This window comes from Vigna unguiculata, chromosome 2 (genome assembly GCF_037176805.1).
Source record: "Vigna unguiculata cultivar grain cowpea cultivar isolate G323 ecotype 2 chromosome 2, ASM3717680v1, whole genome shotgun sequence".
Classification (NCBI taxonomy): domain Eukaryota; kingdom Viridiplantae; phylum Streptophyta; class Magnoliopsida; order Fabales; family Fabaceae; genus Vigna; species Vigna unguiculata.
In genome coordinates, this window is record NC_140793.1 from 4671518 (window position 1) to 4698489 (window position 26972).

Genomic DNA, 26972 nt, shown 5'->3' on the forward strand with positions numbered 1-26972 from the left:
GAAGGCACACCTTGTTTTCAAAATTGGGAGCCCAAATTCTTGGATTTGATCACATTCCAGAAATGTATAATCAAGATTCTGAGTTTTCCTCTACTTATGCTGAATGTATGGAAAGACCTCAAGGAGGTTTCTATGTGAATGAGGGGTATTTGTTTAAAGAAGGAAAAATTTGTATTCCCCAATGTTCACAAAGAAAACTCCTTGTTCAAGAAACACATGAAGGGGGATTAATGGGTCATTTTGGGGTAGAAAAAACCCTAGGTCTTTTAAAAGAGAAATTCTTTTGGACCCATATGAGGAAGGATGTCCAAAGGCATTGTAATAGATGTATTTCATGCTTACAATCTAAGTCTAAAATAATGCCTCATGGATTATACACCCCCTTGCCTGTTGCTTCAGCCCCTTGGGAAGATATAAGTATGGATTTTGTCTTAGGACTCCCAAGAACACAAAGGGGTTTTGATTCCATTTTTGTGGTGGTAGATCGTTTTAGCAAAATGACACACTTTATACCCTGCCACAAAGTGGATGATGCTAGCAACATTGCTAGGCTTTTCTTTAGAGACGTGGTCAAGCTTCATGGTATACCCCGCACCATAGTTTCTGATAGAGACACCAAGTTCCTTAGCCACTTTTGGAAAACACTTTGGTCAAGGTTAGGAACTAAGCTTAATTTCTCTACTTCATGTCACCCACAAACTGATGGGCAAACTGAAGTTGTTAATAGGTCTCTGTCTACTATGTTAAGGGCAATTTTGAAAGGGAACCACAAATCTTGGGATGAATGCCTTCCCCATATTGAGTTTGCCTACAATAGAGTAGTTCATAGGACTACTAAAATCTCTCCATTTGAAGCTGTTTATGGCTTTAATCCTCTCACTCCCATGGACTTGCTACCACTTCCTACATCTTTTGATTTTATTCATAAAGAAGGGGTGGCAAAATCTGATTTTGTTAAAAAAATGCATGAAAAGATTAAAAGCCAAATCCAGCAACAAACAGAGAGGTATGCTAAGTACAACAATAAGGGGAAGAGGGAAATGATTTTTGAAGAAGGGGATTGGGTGTGGCTACACCTTAGAAAAGATAGATTTCCTAAGCAAAGGAAGTCTAAACTTAGTCCTCGAGGTGATGGTCCCTTTAAAGTGCTGAAAAGAGTAAATGATAATGCGTATAGGCTAGAGTTGCCTGAAGGCTATGACGTGCATGCCACCTTTAATGTTGCTGACTTAATACCTTTTGCAGGTGGTACAGATGATGAGGCAGAGACTACAGATTTGAGGACAAATCCTTCTCAAGAGGGAGGGGATGATGAGAAGCCTCAAGCCAAGGGACCTACAACAAGAGCCATGGCTAGGAAAATACAAGAGGAATGGGCCTTAAATGCGCATGCAAGGCCCAAGATGAACTTCACATGGGCCAAGGAAGATGTGAAGACCTAGCCTAGGACATTTTGCTTGTAAATACTAGATTAGGATTTTATTTTGGGCTTTGTATTTTGGGCCCAGTAGAATAGGATTTTCTTTGGGCCATGTATTGGGCCTTGGAGGAAATTGGGCTTTAGAAGTAATTTTGGACCAAAAAGGGGAATTGGGCCAAATGGGCCAAGAGTAGTGTGTCTACTCTAGAAAAGCCTAGAAGCTTCTCAAACTTGCTCTCCAAGGATGAGAGTTAGCTTCCCATGGCAAGACAAGTGTGACTTGCTTAGGTGGCAAGTCACACCTCCCACATGCTCCTTTTTGGCTCCAAAATTCAACTTTCTAGACTCCTTTTTCCCTCCACTTTTTGGAGACCCCTTGGTCTCATTTTAGCCTATAAATAGAAGGCTTAGGAGATGTATTTTTCAGCTTGAAATTGAGTAATGAATTGCTGCCCAAATTTGTGCACAAATCTCTTTTGAGCTCACCTTAGAGTAAACTTTTCTCTAGTTTACTCTAGTCTTCTTCCTTAGGAGTTGGCCTCACCTCTCTTAAGAATCCTTTCACCTACACCAAACTAAACACCTTAAGCTTCTTTCCTTCATGCTTCCGCATCCAACACCATCCATGGAGCCTCCATTCTTCATGCAAGCTTCAATGGAGACAAGAAGAAGCCATCACTGACTTAAAAGAATCAATAAAATAGGATCATGGCTAAACGTGACTTTAGACACACTTTGATGTCATATCTATATAAGTTATCTGAAAATTACTACTAACTTAACACATGTATATAGGGGTGTCAAGCCAACATTGTCAAGTGATTCTAATCATTTTCAAAAGTTCAAAAATTAATGAGGAACATAACTAACAAAATATTTCTTAAACTATAACCAAACATATTTATGTCTACAGGTACCAAAAATATATCCAAGCCAATTAGAAGTTAAGTAAGAACCTTTACAACTCCCTGTAATGTATTGACAACTTCCTCTATAGTGGACTCAAAGTATTGGATATTCTATGATGCACTTAAAGGTCTATAAGACAACAAAATCCAAGCAACTTTTCCCTCCACCTAATCGTAGAAAGAAGAAAAATTACAATAACATATACCATTATTCTACTATTGATTTGTAGTCAAAGTTATAGTTTCCCTCAGTCAACACCCCCCAAGAAGAAAATTCATCAAACAACAATTGCATATTGTAATAATAAAAGTCTAAATCTGATAAGAAAAAGTAAGATATTTTGCATACTGATAAAAAGAAACAAGATGGGGTAGAATTTAACGAACCCATTTAAGCAAGGATCATATGAATTGGAGCAATAGGTTAAGGAGAAAACATCATTGAGGTCAACCTTGCACTTTTTGGAAGCACAGTCACTACTCAAAGATGATGAAGAAAAGAAGAAAAAGGAGTCCACAACACTCAAAGATGATGGAGGAGGTGTGCCCCTTCGTGCCGTCGTGGAAGAGAGAATCAAAATTTGGACGAGTGAAACGAAAGAGAGAGAACAAATTAATTTAGTTTTAGGGCCAGCCCCACCTTAACCCTATCCCAACCCACTTTACATGGGGTTTAAGGGGTTGGGGCTTTAGAAAATACCCCTTTTGAGTGGGTTAAAAATATAGGGTTTAGTTTCGAAGAGGGTCAAGGCCAACATGTGGGTGAAGGGCTCAAATGACATACGTATCAATTAGCATATATTTTCATTGAGTCTTTATGAAGATCTAAAATTAATTATATTTGTAACAAACTTGATACATATCATTTATATGGATTAACTTGAGGGTGAATGTTAGACATAGTTAAGATATCATTAGATATTATTAGTTACAATATTATGCATTTGTTTTGAATGTAATCAACTTAGGCCTAATTTTTTGTGTTTCTTAGTTATAAATGCATGATCATATATGCTTAAGAACATTATGGATTCATCCTATGTTTTTTTTTTCTTTTAACATAATGTATTGATTTTAAATTATAAGCTTAAATACCTATTTGGTCCCCATTTTCATAGTGTTTATTGTCGTTGGTCCTATTTTTTTCAAATGTTTAAAATGGTCCTCATTTTTGCAATTTGTGTTTAATTTGGTCATTTTGTGTCACGACGTTTAAATGAGTAACGGAGCACCGTACAAGTGGCAATGTTTATATTACGTCTTCCATTTTGTTTATTACGTGTATAGTGAAGTGGAGAAATTAGTTTTAATTTAGGGATTAGGGATTTGGGGAAACCCTGTAATTAGGGATTTGGGATTGAAACCATGTCTCTCCTCACCTTCTTCTTCTTCCTCTTCAATCTTCAACCCTTTTTCTCCCAACATCAATTCTCATCCTTCAACATCTCAAACTCTTCATGGCAATCATCTCAAAACAGAACCATTTTCTCTCCCAACAAAAACTTCATTGTAGGCTTCTCTCTCGTGCCAAACTCCAACAACCTTTTCATCTTTTCCATTTGGTATTTCAAAGTCCCTAAAATTGCTAACAATCTTACAGATTGACATGGACACAATAGAGAACAACCTTACTGTATATAGGCTTTGGTCTATTACGAATTTTTCCATGTCTCTTCATTAGACAAGGCTAATTCAATGTTATACCTAAATACATGGATGAAAATTTTCCTTCTGTATTAATCAGTGTCTTCATCTTTCCTATAGTCAAATGCATCCTCTACATTTTCTGAGGAGATAGCACCATCACTTCATCGAACATTCAAGTTGTTACCAACATGCAGAAGTAGCAACTATGAAGAGAATTTGTTCCTCTCCTACTCCCAAAATCCCTAATTATAGGGTTTTCCCCAAATCCCTAATTATAAAACTCATTTGTCCACGTCACTCTGTTCACAAACAGTCCACGTAATTAAAAAATGGTAGATGTAATGTAAACAGTGTCACCTGTACAGTGCTCCGTTACTTATTTAAATGACGTCACATAAAAGAACCAAATTAAACACAAATTTCAAAAATGAGAACCATTTTAAACATTCCAAAAAAATGAGGATCAACCGCAACAAACTATGTGAAAATGTGGACCAAAGAGGTATTTAAGTCTTAGATTAAAAGATTAAAAGGTTTCTTCATTACATTCAATGCACTGAATGCAAGGAACATAAAGGGAGCATTTGTAGTAGCTACCCTTGTTCAACAACTGTCTAGGTCAAAAAACAAAATATTACAACTGGCAAGACAGAATCCCATTTTGTTATAATAGAAGGAGAAAAATCAAAATAGAAATATATTCTATTCTAATATCCCCCCTCAAACTCAAGGTGGAGGGTTGGAAGATAAACATTGCATAGTGAGTTTGCCTTGAAGAAAAGAAAATCTGGCTTGAGAGAGAGGCTTTGTCAAAATGTCTGCCCATTGATCTAAAGCTGGAATATGATAAACAAGAAGCTGCTTGGACAAAACCTTTTATCTGACAAAGAAGACATTGATCTCCATATGTTTGGTGTGATTGTGGAAAACAGGATTATGCGCAATGGCGACAACACTTTGATTATCACAAAGAAGACGAGGAGGAGAGAAAGGAACCTGAAGTTCCTATAACAGAGCTTGAATCCAAGTTAGTTCAGCGGTGGTTTGAGCTAAACTGCGATATTCAACCTCGGTATTAGATCTAGCTATTACCGGTTGCTTGCGAGACCACCATGAGATCAAATTAGAGCCTAAGAAAATGGCAGAGCCAGATGTGGAGCGTCGATCATTAATATCAGAAGCCCAATCAACATCACACAGAGCTGTGATAATGAAAGGTTGCCCAATAGTAACAGGTTTCATGAGAAGGCCGTGAGACAAAGTACCTTTGAGATATATGAGGTTTCTTTTAACTGCCATCCAATGAGTATCAAGAGGGTTGGCCATAAATTGACAAACTTTATTAACCGCAAAGCAGATATCAGGCCTAGTAAGAGTTACATACTGTAAAGCCCCAACTATAGATCTAGAAATAAGTCACTAGTGGTTTTAGAGAGTTTGTAGGAAGAGGCCATAGGTGAAGAAATAGGATGAGCTGCAGCCATATTGGTCTTGTGAAGAAGGTCGCGAATGTATTTGCTTTGAGTGAGGAGAAGGGACCTGTCAGGTAAGTGCTTAAGCTCAATTCCCAAGAAATACTCCAGCTGACCAAGGTCTTTGAGAGGGAAGGTAGAATGAAGCTGAGTAATAAGTTGTTGGATGAGAGAAGAAGTGTTATCGGTGATGATGATATCATCCACATAAACCAGAAGAGAAACAATTTGAGAGTGCTGCTTGTAGATGAACAAGGATGGATCACATTTACTAGCCTGAAAACCAAACTGAGTGAGAGTAGTTTTGAGTTTGTCAAACCATTGGCGTGCTGCTTGCTTCAATCTATAAAGAGCTTTATTCAATTTGCACACAAGAGATTTATCAGCAACCTCAAATCCAGGATGTTGAATCATATAAATTGTCTCTTCGAGAAGGCCATTGAGAAAAGGATTGTTGACATCTAACTGAAACAACTCCTAATGATTAGATAGAGCAAGAGCAATGACAATTCTAATAGTAATAGGCTTAACAACTAGAGAGAATGTGTCATGAAAATCAAAGCAAGGGACTTGATGAAAACCCTTAGCAACTAACTGAGCCTTGTACTTGTTGATGGATCCATCTACATTTTCTTTTATTTTAAACACCCATTTACACCCTATTGCTTGTCGAGCAGGGGGCAAGGGAACTAAATCCCAAGTGTGATTTTTTAATAATGCAAAATACTCTTGTTGCACAGCAGAAAACCAAGTTGGATCAGATAGAGCTTGTTTAATTCCTTTGGGTTCAGTATGAGCCAACAATAAAGAAGGATGAATCCGAGGACAATGAATGCTTGATTTGAATATAGTTTGCATAAGGTGATTATTAATAATGTTGGGAACTGGTTCAATATGAGCACTGGACTCAGGAGAAGGGGGAGTAGGGGGTGTAGGTTGTGACACAATAGGTGACACAAACAAATCAGGATTTGGATTAGGAGGGGGACCAGTATGAGAAGATACAGGAGACTGGTGTGAGGAACCTACAGCTGAAACAAAAGTTGGAGGCATAAGAGGGGTGGGGGACAGAGGTGATAGATCTAGATTAAGGGTAAAGTATTGTGAGAGAGAAGAGACGAGTATAGGTTGTTGTTGAAAAATATCATAATAAGGAAATCTGTGTTCATTGAAAATCACATCCTTGGAAATATAGATTTTACCCAAAGAGGAGAGACATTTATAACCTTTGTGAGATGAAGAATATCCAAGAAAAACAAACTCCTATGATCTAAAGTTAAGTTTGTGAGCATTGTAAGGACGGAGAAATGGAAAACAAGCACACCTAAAGGTTCTCAAGAACATGTAATCAGGTTGTTTTTGAAATAAAATAGTAAAAGGAGTATTAAAATTTAATGATGCAGTAGGTAATCTATTGATGAGATAAACTGTAGTAAGAAAGGCAAAGTCCAAAAAGGCAAGAGGCAAAGATGCATGATGAAGGAGGGTAAGTCCCAAATCGACAATACGTCTATGTTTCCGTTCAACCACATTGTTTTGGTGGTAAGTATGAGGGCAAATTAACCTATGAGTGATGCCAAAGGTATTTAGGAAAGCAATAAATGGTTTGAATTCCCCTCCCTAATCAGATTGGACACTTTTAATTTTTGAGTTTAATTAAAGTTCAACCATAGCTTTAAATTGTTGAAAAATAGTAAGTGTCTCAACTTTCGATTTTAAGGGATAAATCCAGGTGAATCGTGAATATGCATCAATAAATGAAACATAGTAGAGATATCCAGAATGGGAAGGAATGTGAGAGGGATCCCATAAGTCTGTAAAAAATAATTCCAATGGCGTAGTATAAACAGTGGTAGAAACAGAGGAAGGAAGTCGATGAGACTTTCCTACACAACAGGACGAACAAAACTCAGGAACATTTTTATTGGAAGAGGAAACATTACACTGATGTAAAACAAGTTTAAGAACATGAGAGTGAAGATGGCCCAATCTAGAATGCCACAAAGAGGGGAGACTAGGGGTCATCACTACATTATTTACATCATTAGTCTTAAAAGCAGAAGGAGAACTAAAGGACAACTCTGCAGAAGTGGAAGGTGGTGCAGCAGAAGAGGACAACAAGGTAGACAGTGGATGGAGCTTGAGGTTGGGAAAGCAATATAGCCCATCAACACCAACAACACCTTGAAGTAAAACTTCATTTGTTCCCTGAGATTTAACAAGACAATGATCATAGTGAAATTCAAAGAAAACACAATTGTCTTGGGCAAACTTGCTAACACTCAATAAATTTTTGGTAAGAGAAGGAACATGAAGTAAATTGTTTAATTTTAAAGCAACAGTGGAGTTAAGAGGGGACAAGAAGGAGGAAACACCAGAATCAGTAATAGGCAAACCTTGACCATTTCCAATAAAAATTTGGTCTGGCCCGTCAAAATGACCCAACTGATGGATATTCTGAGATTCACCAGTAACATGAAACGAGGCATCGAAATCAGGGATCCAGGTAGAATTGGTAGCATTCTGAGATGAAGTAAGTAAGGCAATTTAAAGCCATTTAAAAAAAAGTTTGGGTATCCAACCGGAAAAGAAGGCTCTGATACCATCTTAGATTAAAAGATTAAAAGGTATTCAATGCATCGAATGCAAGGAACATAAAGGGAATATTTATAGTAGCTACCTTTGTTCAACAGTTGTCTAGGTCAAAAAGCAAAATATTACAGCTGGCAAGACAGAATCCCATTCTGTTATAACAGAGGGAAAAAATCAAAACAGAAATATATTCTATTCTAATATTAAGCCTAAATTATAATATGAAAAATATAAAAGAATGTATATCTAATAAAAAGAATGTCTATTAAAGAATATCTAATAATGTTAAGTTTAATTAGACCTTCTAGTGTCTAGAACATATAGAATGTAGAGTACTTTTGTCTTAATCATTTTAGTAATATTTTGTTATTCATTTTCATTAGTTATATATATATATATATATATATATATATATATAGAATATACCAAATCCCATGTTATATATTTCAACTGTTTTCTTTCATTTTTATTCTAATGTTTTTCATACCAATCCAACCACTAACATGATCTATGAATAAAACAAGAGAAAAAAAAAGGTGCAAGACTTAAAAACATGACCTAGGGAGATGAATTTCTCTTAATTATAATTTCTATCTTATTTTAGATTAGTATTTGGTGATTTAGTTTAATTATCAATAAGAAAAACATATGTCATGGGAAATTTTCAATACTCTCTCAAGTTCATTAATATAATCCTACTCTAATTTAGTTAGAATTAAAAGGAGAGAATGGAGGAATGAGGCCAAGTTAATAAAATGCGGAAAATAGAATTAAACCTAAAGAGAGCAGCCTAGGTGGGACAAAGGGGAAGCAACCTAGTGGCGAAGGCAGAACACAACGAGGATTGAGTTTTGCCACAACACAATGGCTTTTACTTCTTGTTCCATTGCTTCTCGGTTTCTCCCTCCCAGAAAACACTCCGCAATCCCTTTTCAGTTAACAAAATGCACAACTTTGGCATTTCCCACTGTTCTCACTCCACGACACCCACCGTTTTCACTTTCTTCAAACTCCGGAACGTGCTCGGCAACGCCAAACTCAAACAACAACGCCACTTCCAATTCCATCAAAAACCAAGAGAAAGAGAAGGAAGTGGAAGTAGAAGTGGAGGAGGAGCTGCCCTGGATTCAGGAGAAGGCTTTGGACCTCGTCGAGTTCACCGGCTCCGTCACCCAAGCCATTCCCGGGCCCAGAGTGGGTCCCACCTCTCTCCCTTGGATTCTCGCTATTCCTCTCGCTTACGCTTCTCTCACTTTCGTCATTGCCTTCGTCAAGACTGTCAAAAAGTTTTCTTCTCCCAAAGCAAAACGCCGCAGACTGGTCTCTCATACTCGTTATTCCCTCCAATCCACCGTTTTTTCTGTCTCACCTTTGCGCCTTGTACTAACTTTTTATGTTCCCCTTCATTTCCAGGTCAGTAAAAACGCCACCTTGTGCAAGTCGTTGGATGATTTATTTCAGAACGGAAGAGACCAAGTTACGCATGAAGCTATCGTCCAAATTCAGGACAAGGTGTGGTGCATCATTCTTATCTTCTACTGTCACTTTTACTCCTTCAATTTTACCATTTCATATCGGGATTGCAATGGAAACATTAGAGACATTGTGTTTTCTCTCATGTCTTAAACGTGCAAGGTTGAGATGTCTCTTTAATGACTGTTTTCTGTTATAGGTTTTGGTTTTTTTGTGCATGCCTTATCATCTGCCCGGAGTCCATTCTTCATTAGTTGGTATTATATTTTAGTTTACAAAATTAATGTGAGCAATGATCCATCTGGTTGACGGTAAATGCTGTTCTTGTAATGTAAAATAATGGCAAACTTTTAATTTATCCTGATAATATTGTTTATACTTCACAGACTAACTAATTACATTTTTCCTTGTATGACCCTAGAAAAAATAAATTATTGGTGCTTGTTTCATCCCTAAGCATGATACATGCCAAGGTGAAATTGTTTGGAGTTTTCGAATGTGAAGGATCTTACTATCAGTCTTGGTCAGGAAATATTTCCTTGCCTTCCATTTGCTTGCTGGGGAAAATCTCATGGGAAAAAACAGTTTCTTTTTACTTGACCTGATAACTTTTGTGTGCTTGTGCATATGTGTCATATGATTTTAAGTAACAGCTGTATATCACATGCAGACAGGTTTTGGTTTGGAAGAAATTTTGCGCAAATATATCCGCTATGCTCTAAATGAGAAACCATTCAATCCTGACATGGTAGCTGATTTAATTCAGCTAAGAAGAGCTTCTATGTTAAGTGATTCACACGTTGCTGAGATTCTGAATGAAATTTCACGACGAATTGTGCGAGACAAAGGTAATGTATTTTTAACATTGGGCTTCATGTTTAGTTGATCACTCTTGGTGAATGGTTGTATGTTTTGGATAAGATCTAGGAGAAGTAATGTAATTCTCATACTCTGTCAAACAATTTATTTTTCTCTTTGTTATGTATATTCAGAAGGGTTACTATCCCAGTATATGGTGTCAAGTTAAACTTCACACAGTGGTGGCATGTTAATTTGAACCTGTGACCTCCGGCTTCTACAAACCAATCCACACACACTAGCTTAGTTAATGGATTTCAAATGTGAGAAGAAGTGTAAAACAGAAAACCTATTCTTAATTGTCGTAATTTCCTTCTAGGCTTCTTGCCATTGTTGATGTTATTTGAAAAGCGGCCTAATATATAGGGGGCCACGTAATAACAGAGGAAAATTTATTTTATGTTATTTGAATTTTTCTTTGGCTTATTTGACATTGAATTGAAGTATAAATTTGTCATTGAAAATAATTCTGTATTGTGTAAATGGAATAGTTTTTAATAGTAAATAACTGGACGGTTATGGAGTAAAAGAATGTACTTGTGCAAAAAATATGGACTAAATAAGCTATCCTCTTACGTGGTAGGGACTCTAAACAATGTCTGGAGTTGCGGATGCCATTTTATCTTTTCCTTCCACAGACACTATCTAAATGCCCTTTTATCTTGTTATGTGCTATTGTAATTACATAAAAGAGTGTATGGTTACATATTGATGACTTTCATGGTTTCTTTCTTTTGACTAACTATCTCCTAAAGGAGTAAGCCTTGCAGAGATTCGTCGTACTAAAGATTAGACAAGAAAATATGGAATAATTGTATTTTCTGATTGATTTAGGGGGTCTATATATACACAACTATAGGCTAAAAATAATGAAAGTATTAAACTAAATCTAAATATATGCCTAAGTATGTTAGATACATCAACTCTCCTAAACGTAGGTTATCTAGAGCACTCGGGGATAACAATTCCTAACTTCGAATGAGCTATCTCAATTACAAAGACATATCACAACTGACCATGCAAGTATGAGTGACATGACATCTATAAGATCCATTAGGCTATGGGAAGTGATGTGACCAAATTATAGTATATAAGTGGGTAAAAATCTTATTTTACAATCTGATTTTTGTGATGTTAAATTTAAAGTCACTTTCTTGCCATAAAAGCCTATTCTAACAAGGGTTGTTGAGCTTATCATGTCATCTGCTATTACGCCACTATCGAACTACCCACAAATATCTAGTCCTATACTTGAGATGTCCATTCTCTAGCATGAGGGGATGTGTTCAATATCCCCCATCAACTAAACATATGATCAAATTATAACATATAAGTGGGTGTAAACCCCACTTTACAAGTCAAAATTTTGTGGTTCAGTTATGTTTAAAGTTTATTTTCTAAGATAGTATCAAAGTCTATTTGTGTTGAAGATCTCAATCTCACATCGACAAGATATAGACCAAATTATACCTTTACTAAATAAAACACTTGGTGAGTAAAAGTTTGAGAAGTTGGGTGTACGATACTATGGTTCTCATCAAATGTAAAAGGAAAAAATGCAGTAACTTGCCAATACAAGCTGCTTCCTGCCAGTAGTGTGTGCTCTGTTCACCCAGGTTTCCCTGTATCATTGTTAAAGAGAGTCCACTATGGTTCAAACCTCTTCCTTCTTCTTTGATAGATGACTTGGAATTATGAGTCACCCCTGAATCTGTCCCCGTTGCCCATCATTGTCCTTCAGGAAAGTAGAAGTCCCGTTCATTGGTGTGATCTGCCCACTTGAGAGGATTCTTGATAATTGTTCAGTGTCATAAGAAGCAATTCCCGGTCTTTCACACTGAGGGCAATGTAAATATTTTGAAGGGGTGTATTGTTATGCCCCCAATTAATAAATTCTATACCGTAGAAGGTCTACATGGGCCAAATTAGAGACCTCCAACGCTGCTGTGATTAGCTGAATAAAGAATTTGGAAAAAGGGGGATAGTTACAATAGAGAGGAGATAACCAATTTGAAAGGGCATCAGTTTTGATAGTTGGAGAGTTTGCTCAATGATAGGGTTTTTTTAATTTCCCACAGTTGTATCTCATTCTTTCCACTGGACGAGATCCTTCTTAGAAAGTCTCAGAGCAGTAATGCAGATCCTCATGCATTCTTTTTCTTTATTCATCCTTACTTAGCTTTACCAGTACCTTGCAGCTTGCCTTAGTATACCAATATTTGTGGTAATTTGTTTTATTTGATTTAGCATCGTATTTTTCTGCATGATCTTTTCTTATATATTTATTCTCTAATTCTTGAAGCCTGAATTAGAGTTCAAATTTGAAATAGCTGCTCTTATTGTGAAGTTGCAAAACTTTTAGAAAGTGCTGTTTCTAAGATAGCAGCTATTTTGAGCCTAACATGCTTTTAAATAATAGTAACTTGAGAGATAGAAAGATCAGGTATTGACTATGACAGAGTAGAGAACTGATCTCTCCCCATTCAAATTTTTTCATTCAGTCTGAGAAATATATTTCCTTACAAATGTAATTAAATGAATCTGTTTAAATTTCTGGACCCATTATTTCTATTCTGACTGCGATAACATTTGAATTTTTAGGCCCTATTGTGATGGATAAGTCAGGTTATACTGAAAAGGGTTTCAAGAGAAAAATAGCTGTCCAGGCCCTTTTTGGAAAGGTCTTCTATCTGTCCGACGTAAGTGACCGAACTGTCAATTTGATAGAAATTCTGTTTGTCTACTTGTTTATCTATCATAAAATAAGCACTCTTAAATGTCTTTGGTACCATTGGATATGGTTAGTTTTTTTTGGTTCTAGGATTTCTTAAACAAATATTTGGAAACCATAACACTGAAATTAAGTGTTGTATTTTTACAGGAAAATTTATTTTTTTGTTTTTTTCTTAATTTAAAATGTGTTCAGGAAATTCCTTAAAGGTTGCACCTAGTTTAATTATGGTTTCAGGAAGAAATCTGGTATGTAATTATTGGGTATATATTAGCTTAATATTGGGGTAAGTAATTGCTTCCTGCTCTGAAAGTTTGAGATTATATTTTTCAATGTTTTAATGTAAAGAGGCTCGTGACAGGTTCAATCTTGGCACAATGTTAAGTCTGTTGCCTTGTGACTTTGAATACATTTTTTGTCTTTCAATTTCTTAATGAAAAGGCTCACGAGAGTGAGTCTTGGTACAAGGTAGGATTGTTTCCTTATGTATGACCTTGAAGCCATGTGTTAGAGTCTTAGAAACGGCCTCTACACTGGTGGAAGTAAGGCTGCATCTATCATACAATCTTGTGCATTTAAAAGGCATTTAATGACCATACTTGTAATTTGTCTGTTATGAGTTTAATGTATGACCTGATTAAATTTTTCTCCTACTAATCTGTTTCCAGCTGCCAGAGTTTTGTTCAAGAGATAGCTCCTTGGTTGTAAAGGAAATCTTCGGTGTTACAGAGTATGCTCTATATGCTTTCTTTTATGGTCGTTTCAATCAATATTTAGAATCTTGTTTCTTACCACTCTTTCACTTGAAGTTTATTGACATACTTGATAACTCTATCAGCATGCTAGAAATCCATTTGAACATTTTTTATTTTATTTTATGAACAAACTGCCTCTGTCATCAAAATAAGAACATAGGAAGTAATGACAAACCATTGTATATGCTAAGGGAGAATGTTTTGTTTTCTTTTCTCAGTGAAGATGCTGACAAACTCAGAATCCACACGGTCTCTGAAGCTGGGAGTCTTGATGCACTTGAGAAGATGGTTGATGGTTCAGATTCAGAGCATGCTAGTGATGACGCTTAATCCGAGGCCTCTCAGTGCAATCATATGGCAGTGTTTAGCATTGGAAATGGCTAAAGAATTACTTGATGCTGAAAATTAATTGTACAAAATCAACGGCCTCCATCCAAAAGATAAAACTTCAGAGGAAATGCAGTGATTGTCATTACTTTGGACTCTACTTTTTGTACTTTTCAGTGCAACTGCTTACAAACTTCCAAGATCTATCATATTTGCATGATATTTTTGTTATAACTTTTATAACTCTTATAGGCCAGTCTTAGCGGCATATTGTTGTTTTAGACTGGACTCTCAAGGGAAATTGGCTAACAAAATTCTTAGAGATATATTTGGGTATAGATATAAAATCATACATGTTCCTTTAGTATCACACTTCGACACAGCCAATTTCGTGTGCTGATTTCAGTTTCAAATGGTGTGGTTGAGCCCCGCTTTCTTTGATTAGTCACCTCTTCGTTGGACATGGAACTGTCTTATATAGTGTGATATGGCTGAGCTATTTTTCCTTGGATGGTTATCGAAGTTATTCTCAATGGAGTAGTCTTTCTTTAACCTTCTAAACCTTAATGAATGAGTGAGAAATGGCCTTTCGTTTTAAAGGGGAATTTCTTATTTCCTGGGAGAGTTGCAAATTATGCAATTCAAAATAGATTTTAGATTTGAAAATAATTTTTGAATTATCTGAAAATTATATTTTGTATAAAATAACTTTTGAATAATGAAAGAAGAAAAGAATTCTAAGGAACTTATCATTTGACACAAATTTAATCCATAGAATTATACAAATGTTGAAGTTTGCTTCTGAAAAGAAGAAAATGGATATACACTTGCTACAAAACATGGTGGGCGTTATGAAAAGAAAAGAATGAAAGAAAGAGATTTGAATTGACAGAAGAAGTTTTGAAAAAAATCCATTGATATTATCCAAGATAAGCTCAAGAAAGAAGATCACTCTTCTTTCAAAGGATTTCAGAAATACTTTAAAAATCTCACTCAACTCATATATTTCGAAGTTCTTTTAAAAGTAAAATTAAATGTTATTTATAGCAATCTTCTTAATCTAGATGAAATGTAAATATGTAATATCTTTATTTTTAAATAGTTAATATTGTGAAACCCCTTTTAACACTTCTTCCCCCTCTGTTAGAAGAAAACAACCTTTCCTCACTTCCTCATCCTTTCTACTCCTCAATTCTTTCCCAACCTCTCTTCTCAAACTGCTGCCATCTCACTGTCTGCTTGATTTGTGCCCAGATTCTGGATAAACCAACCCAACAGGACCCTTTACAGCTTCATCCCTCAGCTCCCTTCCTCCTAGGTAGGTTTCATCTCTGTTCGGTTCAATTCCAACTAGGATTCACTATTTAATCTCTAAATTTTGGGCCTAATTGTGGGATTCTTCCTTCTCCATGTCTTGGCGATGAATTCTCCAAGTTAAATTGAGATTTCTGCCTTCTTGCAATTATGACTCCACCAAACTCAATTCTTAGAAAAAAGGTAAGGGAAGTTAACTCTTTACTCAATTTTCGTGTAAAAAGTGTCTCTGAGTACTTAGATTGCATGATTATGTGTTTAATTGATGTTTGGAACTGCTTGCTGTGTGAAATTGAGTTTTTGTGTGAATTGCGTAGATTTGCATGTGAAGAAGAGATTGGAATCCTGATAATTTCGCCTAGGCGAGCAGCTCTCACCTAAGCGAAAGTATCAGAGAGTCGCATCTGTCACTACGCGAGGTCTCGCCTAGGCGAGCTGGGGTCGCTTGAGCGAAAGATCCTCTCATCTAAGCGAACGAGCTTAGCCTGAGGGAGAATTCGCTCGGATTTTTTAGTTGCCCACTATAAGTGGTCTCGCCCAGGCGAGATCCTCTAGCTTGAGCGAGATTCACTGCAGAATTGGATTGTCTTCTTTGTTTTAGATTAAATGAAGCTATGCTAAGTGGATTGATGTGATAATTGTCTATCATGTACGTGAGTTTTATGAATAATAGTATACGTGATGGAATTGTGTGAGTTTGGTTCATTAGAGAATGTGATGGAATTAGGATTTCAAGGGAAATTCTAAAGATGATGGCTTTAGTAAATGTAAGGACATGAGGACTCATTTTGGTGGTATCCTGACGCTCCAATAACCATTAAGACTCATATAGAGTAATGGATTATGTCGGGAGGAGTAGCAGGAGGTCCTAGTCTATGGACCTGATCCGTCATAGACGTGAAGGGGACTTACCCTGGGAGTGGTTGGGTGAATACCCCTTGTGCCCAAAACTCTACAGAGTTTGGGAACCGTCACAGGTGCAAGCCACCAAGAGCTCCAATGTCTCTTACATAATCGAGATATCGAGTCTAGAATCATGAATGTGTGTTATGATTGTGGTGATTTGAATAATTCTGATAAATGTGATAAACCTTGATTGATGCCTAATTAATAAACTACATGATTACTCTTAATTAAGTTAGCTTACCCTTCTTGCATATGTTTGTTCTTTTGTGTCTTTCTCTTTTGCAATGATCGCCCTTAAATGATTGGCGTGAGCAAACAAAAGTGCAGGTGAGGACACACCCCTCCTGGATAGGAGTTAAGTTGTGGCTCGAGCGTTCCAACAGTAGTAGTTACCCTTGTTTAGTTTAGATGGATGGGTGTTTTGTAACCCTTTTTCAGTATAGGCTGTGTTGTTAGACAATACATGTATGGTTATTTTTGGATGATTGTATTGATACTTTATATCAGCCTATTCTTATCATCTGCTTTGAATTATCATAATATAATGTTCTGTTTGATAGCGTAAAAACTATTAAAACGGGATGTTACATGTATTTTATCTTTATTTCAAACATAAGTATTAGAAATTATACTTAAATCCATTAAAATATCATACTAAAAGTTCACAAAAAGAAAATAAAAAATTTCTAAAAATTCTAAAATGGTAAAAAAAGTTTAATTAAAATTATTTGGAAAAGGATAATAAAAACTATTTTTATATTAATCCTTTCTTATTTGTATTTTATTAACATTTCATTTATTTTATGTTTTGTTCTCTTTCCTTTATTTTTTATACTTTTATTATTTACTTTATCTACAATTATTTTTATGTTATTTAATTTATTTTTTGTTACACACTAGTTTTATTTATTGTTTTCTTATTTTTAATTCTTATCTTATTTTATTTTAGATTAGTTTATTTTCTATATTTTTTATGATTCAAAGAAATACATATAATATAATATAATATAATGATAAAAAAATTAATAGAAGTAAATTTAAATTTTCATCACTTATTTAAATTTTTTTTATTTTTTTGGAATTGTGTACATAAATTATTAGTTGAGAAAAATATAAAATTATTTTCATCATGTTATCAGTGTCTTTTAATACATTTTTATTTACTTTTTTAAACTACTCTTAATATGTATTTAAATATGTAATAATTTCATTTTCCAATACTAAAATAAATATTTTCATATAATATTGTTTATTTTATTTTATTTTAATAATATATATGTACTACACCTAGGCGGCTTAGCCTGACTATAGCCGTAAAATCCGTCTACATAACCCCCAAGGACGCAAATAATCACCATATATGCTGAGCGAATAGGAGTAACCGGCCTAAGCTGCTAACTTAAGAAAATTAAACGAGAACTTGACAGACTCAGAGCATTACCAGCAAAGCCCCTAGGGCCCACAATGATCGAACCAAAGGGCCTGACCTAGGCCCAGGCCCACCTACGGCCCAAACAGGGGCCCATCCCATGACGTGGCTAGACATAATTAATAATCTATAAATATGCATGGACCCCTAACAATTAAAGGTACGCATTCATTAATCCATTAATCACGATATTTGACTTTGTGAGAGTTCTTTGCTGACTTGAGTGTCAGAGTCTTCTCCGCAGGTAACCCCTCTCGAATCCAAACCGGTCCAAGCTGAGACATCAATAGATAGCATATTCCAGCCGGAAGGAAGCCTACTGAGGAGATTGCGGATTGAGGTAAGGTAACGTTTGTGTGTGACATCTCTTATTTGTTCTCCGCAGGAACAATTGGCGCCCACCGTAGGGCACAAAGTAATACTTTACGGATCAACCCACATTCTCTCAAAAATGGTCTCTACTTGCAGCAGAGCAGGAGTTAACAAGCAAGCTGAAGCAGGTCCTGTAGCACCTATTACTACCACCTCAGACTTGGTCGCTATCCTAGAAGGCCAAGCCAAAATGCAACAAGAACTAGCTGATTTGAAAAAGCGTAGTGCTGATGAAATGGAGGCACTATGACAGGAAAACTCACGTCTGAGGAGAAAGATCGAGGTCGATCCCACTCAAAAGGGAAAGGCTAAGGAAACATATGACGTCGCAAAGTCCCCAGCTTTCCAGCCTATTGAAGAAGAAAGCGAGTACAATCCTACCTCGCACACCTTCACCACCACTCAACAAACTCCCATCCTCTCAACCCATCATACACACTTCCATCCCACCCTCCCAGGAAACACTGCGGCACCTACCCCCGCTGCCACCCTCCCCACCACCCACATCCCACCTTACAACATCCCTCCCACCCTCCCCACCACCCATATCCCACCTCACAACTTTACATCAACCTTTCCCACCCTCGTCCACCATCCCATCCCCCATCACCCGCTACCATCCACACAACCCAAACGTCGTCACCCTTTTACTGATTTCATCGCCAACACCCATCTCCCTGCCCAGTGGAAACCTTTCACACTGGACCGTTATACAGGCGAGACTACACTTCTCACGATGCCGTTTTCTGCAAGGCCTTCCCTACCACCCTCAAAGGCCCCACCCTCGAATGGTTTACCACCCTACCACCATACTCCATCGACTACTTTGACACCCTCTCCCACATGTTCACTACTCACTTTGCCGGCAGCCGCCCACATCAAACCACAACCATCTCTCTTCTTAGCGTTAGAAAGGAACAAGACGAGACACTTCGGGCTTTCATCGACCGCTTCAGTAAGGCTACCCTCCGCACACCACACCTCAACCAGGAAATGATACTTCAGTGTATGGCACTCACTCTTAAACCCAGCCCCTTCGCCAACAACGTCTACCTACACCCACCCGCCTCCATGCATGAATTAAAGCTTCGTGCCGCGGACTACATCTGCATGAAGAGATGCAAACTCTCCACACAAAATTCTGCAACAACTACACACCCTCCGCGACAACCCCCCCTAAACAACCTTCATGACCTGATCCTAGACCCAAGGAACCCCGACAACCTCACTTCACCAGATACGCACCCCTAAATGTTCCTCGATCCCATCTCCTTGATGAAGCTCTTGAGGTCGACCTCATCCCACCATCACGCAAGACACCCACTCCCCCCAACGTCGACATGACTAAATATTGCCGCTAGCACCGAAACAATGGCCACACCAGAGAAGAATGCAAAGCACTCCAAGACAAGATTGAAGAATTGGTTCGTGTTGGCCATTTCTACCACTTCATCTGCAGAGATGACCACCCTCCACGATCCGACCATCGATGTCCTCTCCGCGATTCTCGCCACGACAAACATCCTAGCCAACCCACTAGCCATGGTCCCCAACATGCTCGCACTGATATTGCCCCGACCGACCCCCCACTACGTGACACCATTAACACCATCTCTGGTGGCTTCACTAGTGGAGGATCCACCTCATCAGCCAGAAAGAAACATCTCTGCCACCTCTAATCCATCAACCACATAACCCATTCCCACCACAAACGCTGCATGCCTCCCATAACCTTCACAGACGATGACTTCCATGGCCTTGATCACCAGCAGGATGACCCTATGGTCATCACAATTGAATTGGAAAACTATGTTGTCAAGAAAGTTCTCATCGACCAAGGCAGTTCAGTCGACATCCTCTATTGGGCGACATATCAGAAACTCCAACTCCCCACCACTGCCATGGTTCCCTACGATGAACCCACATATGGCTTCTCAGGGGAGAAGGTCTCCACCCGCGGCTACATCGACCTTCATATTGTCTTTCGCGATGGCGCTAAAACCAAGACAATCCCTATTCGTTTCCTTGTCGTAGACGCGTCTACATCATACAATGTCCTTCTCTGTAGACCATCCCTCAACACTCTCGGTACAGTTGTATCAACACCTCATCTAGCCATGAAATTTCCATCCCCATCCGGAGACATCCTTACCATCCACGGCGACCAACGGTGAACACGAGAATGCTACATGGCCAGCCTACGCCCACAACTTCCCATCCTTCAAACCAACCATATTGAACGTCCACCTGGCTCTGACATAGCCTTATTTGGAGACGATTTGGACCCCAGAGTAGGCTAGGATGCCTGCCTCGAGCCGGTCGATGAAACTATACCACTGGAACTCCTTAATGGACGCACCATCAAACTAGGCACTGGTTTACAACACGAACAACGCGAGATCCTTACACCTACCCTCATCAGCAACACTGACCTCTTTGCCTGGTCTGTCGTTGACTTACCCGGTGTTAACTCTCAAGTCGCAGCCCACAAACTCTCCATTTACAAGGAGGCCAGATATGTCTCCCAGAAGAAACGAAAGCTTGGTGAAGAACATCGACTAGCGGCCAAGACCGAAGCCGACAAGTTGCTCAACATAGGGTTCATCGAAGAAGCCCACTACACCATCTGGCTCTCCAACGTAGTCTTGGTCAAAAAAGCTAATGGCAAATGGCGAATGTGCGTCGATTACACGGATCTCAAAGATAGGAGTACAGTTCAGCCACGACTTCAGCAATCGCGACCACCGGAATATTGAGTATTGTGTTCGCACATCCACTGCAACCCACTCGTACCTCGCCTTCGCTGGCCAACTACTCTCCGCCAACTCCTCTAGCGGATCCTTCCTAACTTCAACTGTTCTCTCCATAGGGATCCTCCCTACATTTCTCGGCTACTCCCTATAACTACTACCTGACTGACTACTTCCACTCCCCCCTGACCGCACACTACTCAAACTTGACAAGGAAACCTATCACTACTACTAAACATACCTATTCTTTTTTAGGATGACGGTGGAAATAAGGAAGATATCGGACAACTCTAATGCACACAAATAACTGATCTCAGATTTCTTACAAATGAAGCAACGTGAGCACACTTTCAACAACATCCTCATTTATAAACATGAATCCCAAACGCTACAACATTTTCCCGCCAAAAGTCATAAGCCATATGAAGCGTCATAACGCACACCAAGGGTCACCAACCTTAAAATGATGGCGCAATACCCATTTGACTAGACCTCTGACATTTGCCACCCCTTCACTTGTCACAAACCTATTTAAATTCCAAGCCTTAACATTATTCATCACACTTAAAGGCTGGGGGACTGGTGTACTACACCTAGCCGGCCTAACAAAACACACCAACACTTTTCATCCTTTGCCATTATAGATACACCGACAAAGGCTAGGGGACTGGTGTACTACACCTAGGCGGTTTAGCCTGACTATAACCGTAAAATTTGTCTACATAACCCCCAATGACGCAAATAATCACCATATATGCTGAGCGAATAGGAGTAACTGGCCTAAGCCGCTAACTTAAGAAAATTAAGCGAGAACTTGACAGACTCAGAGCATTACCAGCAAAGCCCCTAGGGCCCACAACGATCGAACCAAAGGGCCTGACCAAGGCCCAGGCCCACCTACAACCCAAACAGGGGCCCAACCCATGACGTGGCTAGACATAATTAATAATCTCTAAATATGCATGGACCCCAGCAATTAAAGGTACGCATTCATTAATCCCTTAATCACGAGATTTGACTTTGTGAGAGTTCTTTACTGACTTGAGCGTCAGAGTCTTCTCCGCAGGTAACCCCTCTCGAGTCCAAACCGGTCCAAGCCGAGACACTAACAGATAACATATGCCAGCCGGAAGGAAGCCTACTGAGGAGATTGCGGATTGAGGTAAGGTAACGTTTGTGTCTGACATCTCTTATTTGTTCTCCACAGGAATAATATAAATATTATTTTATATCTTCATATTATATATATATATATATATATATATATATATATATATATATATATATATATATTAAAAATTTTAATAAAATGAACTTGAATAAAATAAATTACTTATATGCTTTAATATTATTTTTGTTATTTTTTTTGGATGGTGTGCATAGATTATTTGTTGAAATAAATATGAATCTTAATTTATCTTAATTGTCACCATGTTAATAGTGTCTATGTCTGGGAAGTGTAAGTTTAATACACCGTGAAATAAAAGCCAAGAATCGTTAAGGAGCCTAAGAAAGTATTTACTAAGTAGATAAATATTTAGATAGTTCAAAATGAACTAAGAGATTTATAGGTCAAACAGTCAAATTTGAGACTATCTGATACCTACTTAACATCGTTAGGGTTAAGTAGTGAGTATATATCGTTTCATGTGGTTTGACAAGTGATTAATATTTTTGAGAAAACTAATTATAATTATATCAATATTTTTTAATGAGAAATACTCGTTGCCTACAAATTTCTTAAGAAACTTTTGATTTTCATAGTAAATCATCAAAAATTGAATATGAATTCATATGTTTGATAAAGTGAGATTGAGTTTTATAATTGTAGGTCAAATCCTAGGTTCCATTGTGATGAGCTCCATTAGAGGTGGAGGAGTGAATGAAGTCCATGGTTGTAGCATAAATCAGTCGAAAAGAGAGTGGAAACAAGATTTGGAGGTCCTTGTAGCAATGAGAATGAATAGCACAAGGTGGAAGGCATGGAATGGCTTAAAATCATAGGGGAAGGTGGCTAGAGGAGCTTAGGGAGAAGCCTAGCTAGCCATGACTCTATCTTAGGTAAAGGCATGGAGTTATCTCAACATAGGTTCTTTACCACTAGAATTCAAGAGTTAGTTTTACAAGGCATGAAGGCTCTTATAGTAAAGAGTCCTCCTAAATGAAACGCACCTTGAAATGAGATGCAAATGAGCAAGCCTATGCATAGGATACATGTTCAAGGAACCTTCTCGGCCAAACTTTCAAATGGGCTTAGATGTTGCCCAATTTGGAAGCTAAAGAAAATTGTACGTTGGCCCTTTATTGGAAAACAATTGTCTAACATTTGCCCAAAGTAAATATATACTACTGCTCCTCTTGAAGTATCTTCACATCTCTTTGGCCAATGAAAAAAAGCATATGAAGCCCATTAAGCCTATTGGGCTTCTGTGGATCTAGGCCATGTTAAATCTTCTTCATCATACTTCCCGTGATTGGGCTTTTTGATGGGCTTGGGCCTGGACTAGAGCTTGGACCTTGAAGTTGGCTTGGACTTGATTCATCACATTGTTTATAATCGTAAATCAAATTTTAGACTCCATTGTTTATTATCGTATGTCAAGTCCGCACAAAAATAATAAAAATTTTAATCATGATAATGATCATGAATAACATATATATAACAACAAAACCACTATATATGTTAATACAAATAGAGTCACATACATTTATGTTTATTGGAGAAGCTAACAAATAGTAAAGATTTATCAAACAACAATTATAAGATGAAGAGAGACAACTTATTTGAAAATTCTTTAAACCAAATTTTTTTGATAAATATTTTCCAGAAAATCTTCGAAGGAGTAATGAAATAGAATTCCTTAATCTTTGTAAAAAACTTAAAAAATCACAGTCATTTGAATTTTAATTTTATATTAATAATCACTACAAAAAAATAAAATTAATAAACTTAACTTAGCCTTCTTCTTCTTTTTTAATTTTAAACATATTTTTATTTTTATCAAAATTATTTATATTGTTATTACTTATTCAATTGATCATTAGTCCTATTAATATAATTACTTTTTTGAACTACTTTTAACATGTATTTAAATTTGAAATAATTCCATTTTGCAATACTTAAACTAAATATTTTAATATTTTATTTTAATAATATTTAATATTATTTTCTATCTTAATTATACATATATCAAATGTCAAAATATGCACAGTTAAAATAAAATTTCCCGGTTACATTGTCTATCTTACTCCTACAAATTTTCTAAACAATTTTTTTTTTCTAATTATCCAGGAAACAGTTCAAAAGTAATTAATAATGTTTGAAAATTCCAACTTTCTAATTTATTTTTTAAATATTTAAAATTTGCATATGGTAAATAATTACAATGTAATATGAATTTTGTTTTGATGGAAACAATGAGAGAGGTGAACCTGAACAACAACAGTGGCATCTATGAATTTGGCATTGAATGGGAAGGTGCGTGATGTTAGGCCATGTCTGCAACGGTTCTTCTCATTGCTTCCAAGATCAGAGCATGCAGATGCAGAGCAGCTGCTTTGTCGTTGCTCCAATCTGAACCATCTTCACCAAACTCATGCCTTCATGCTTACCAGAGCTCTCGACAAAGACCACATTCTACTCTCCCGATTTATACACGCCTCAGCTTCTCTTGGCTTTCCCTCCTTCGCCTATTCCATTTTCATCTACAACCACCCACCCACCATCTTCCTCTACAACAACCTCATCTCCACTCTATCTTCACACAATCCCACTCTTGCCATTTCTCTCTTCAAGGCCATTCGCTTCCACGGCTTGCGACCCGACTCTTACTCTTTCCCTTTTGCTCTCAAGGCCGTTGCTTCTTCACCTTCCCTCCGTCTCGGCCGCCAGATTCATTCTCAAGCCATTCTTTCCGGCTTCGCCACCCATCCCACTGTCCTCACCTCCCTCATTCATATGTATTCCTCCTGCGCTAACGTTTCCTCTGCCCGCAAGCTATTTGATGATGCCGCCGCTTTCAAACACGTTTCTCTCTGGAACGCTATGCTCGCAGGTTATGCCAAACTGGGTGATCTATTCAATGCCCGCAACCTGTTTGAATCTATGCCTGAGAAGTATAGGGATGTTGTTTCATGGACTACTCTTATTTCGGGATATACGCACGCTCACAGTCCTCAGCAGGCTATCACGCTTTTCCGCACTATGCTGCTCCACGATGTGCAGCCGGATAAAATTTGCATTTTGGCTGTGCTCTCTGCGTGTGCTGACTTGGGTGCTCTCCAGTTGGGAATGTGGATTCACAACTACATTTTAAAGCATAAACTGCCTAAGATTGTATCTCTTTATAACTCTCTCATAGACATGTATGCCAAATCGGGTGACATAAGTAAAGCACGCCAACTGTTTGAGAGTATGGAGCGTAAAACGATTATAACCTGGACAACCATGATTGCTGGACTTGCTTTACATGGTCTGGGAAAGGAGGCACTCGAGCTATTTTCTTGCATGGAGAAGGCTGGAGTCAGGCCAAATGAAGTGACCTTTATCACCGTCCTTTCTGCTTGTAGCCATGCTGGATTGGTTGAACTGGGCCGCTATTATTTCACGTGTATGAGATCCAAATATGGAATTGAACCAAAGATAGAGCACTACGGGTGCATGGTTGATTTGCTTGGCCGTGGTGGCTATCTTGAAGAAGCAAAGGAGCTAGTTAGGTTGATGCCGTCTGAAGCCAATGCAGCTGTATGGGGATCCCTTCTTGCTGCTTCGAATAGATACGGCGATACTGCGCTGGCAGCGGAAGCTTTGCGTCATCTAAGTGTGATGGAGCCCCAGAATTGTGGGAATTATTCTCTCCTATCCAATACTTATGCTGCGCTTGGGAGGTGGAAGGAAGCTGGTACGGTGAGGAAGGTTATGCGGGATACGGGTATGGAAAAGGTGGCAGGTGTCAGTTTTGTTGAAGTGAACAATACAGTATATGAATTCATCGCCGGAGACAGATTAAACATCAAATTTGTTGACATTTGTCATGTCCTGCAAAGCATAAACGGGCAACTCAAGATTATTGATGTGAAATGGGAACAATCCATAGAAGTATATTGATGAAGAGTTTAAAGCCTTGTGATTTGATGCTTCTAACTTTGAGTATAGGTGGATGGTGAAATTGTAGTTTGAGTTGTAATATTTGTATTTGATATTGTGAGTTATCTTTTTTGGTTTTGATCGTGTATAGGCTGTGTAGAAAAAATAATTTTGAAGTCTTTTGTTTAAATTCAATTTTAGAGTGAAATTTTAATGGATTATGTCCCTGTGGAAACAATAACAAAATATCAGGGAACACAAATTACATCTTACCCTAATCGCTGACTTTTCGGACCGATCACTCCTTGGTTTGGATGTGCTTTCTCCTAATGTTGGTGGTTGGCGGTTTGAACCCTTAAGGGGTTACTTGCAGAAGGGACTCCATAGATCAAGTCAGCAAAGACTCTTAAAAAGTCAAATATCAGATTAGTGAATTAATGAAAGCGTACCTTCAATTGTTGGGGTTCACGTGTATTTATAGAGTCATTAATTATGTTATTCTTTTCTTATGTGTTGTGCCTTCTTTATTATTTTGGGCTAATGTTCAGGGTTTTAAATGGGTCTAGGCCAAGCCCAAGTCCCATGTTAGTGAGTTGATACTGGAGACCTCGCTGTAATTTCTTAAGTTTAGGGTTAGCGGCTCTTCCTTATGCACTATTTTTCAGAGTAGGCAGCCTAAGCCGTTATGTGTGTTGTCTTGTTAAGTTAGCCATCTGTCTATTCTTTTTATAATAGGGCTAGATGTGGGCGGTTCAAACCGAGTAGTTAGCTAGGTTTGCCTAGGTATAGTACACCAGTCCCCCAGCATTTGGCGGGATAAGTCACGTCGAAGGTTACATGCCGTCAGCTTGAAACAGGTGGTTAACCATACCAGCATTGGTGCTATAGGTTCAATACTGTTGGTATCGCGCAGCGGAATGTTTGAGCGTGCA

General features: G+C 37.9%; 3 protein-coding genes across 4 annotated transcripts; all 3 read left to right on the top strand.

Annotated features, from left to right (window-relative positions):
* Positions 1-8806: 8806 nt before the first annotated feature.
* Positions 8807-14547, top strand: LOC114166364 (ribosomal RNA small subunit methyltransferase J). The gene is made up of 6 exons (XM_028051086.2): positions 8807-9359; positions 9453-9551; positions 10183-10360; positions 12972-13069; positions 13770-13831; positions 14075-14547. The coding sequence occupies exons 1-6, from the start codon at positions 8904-8906 to the stop codon at positions 14184-14186; spliced, it is 1005 nt and encodes a 334-aa protein (XP_027906887.1). The 5' UTR covers positions 8807-8903; the 3' UTR covers positions 14187-14547.
* Positions 14548-19922: 5375 nt separating this feature from the next.
* Positions 19923-20378, top strand: LOC146888229 (uncharacterized). The gene has a single exon (XM_085670017.1). It carries the CDS (start codon positions 19923-19925, stop codon positions 20376-20378), a length of 456 nt encoding a protein of 151 aa, XP_085526143.1.
* Positions 20379-24355: 3977 nt separating this feature from the next.
* Positions 24356-26312, top strand: LOC114173079 (Pentatricopeptide repeat (PPR) superfamily protein). Of its 2 annotated transcripts, XM_085669690.1 has the most exons (2): positions 24356-24583; positions 24672-26312. In XM_085669690.1, exons 1-2 carry the CDS (start codon positions 24450-24452, stop codon positions 26059-26061), a joined length of 1524 nt encoding a protein of 507 aa, XP_085525816.1. In that variant the 5' UTR covers positions 24356-24449; the 3' UTR covers positions 26062-26312. The 2 variants fall into 2 exon arrangements, with proteins under 2 accessions (XP_085525816.1, XP_027913100.1); XM_028057299.2 differs by having other exon boundaries at positions 24356-26312.
* The last annotated feature ends 660 nt before the right edge of the window (positions 26313-26972 follow it).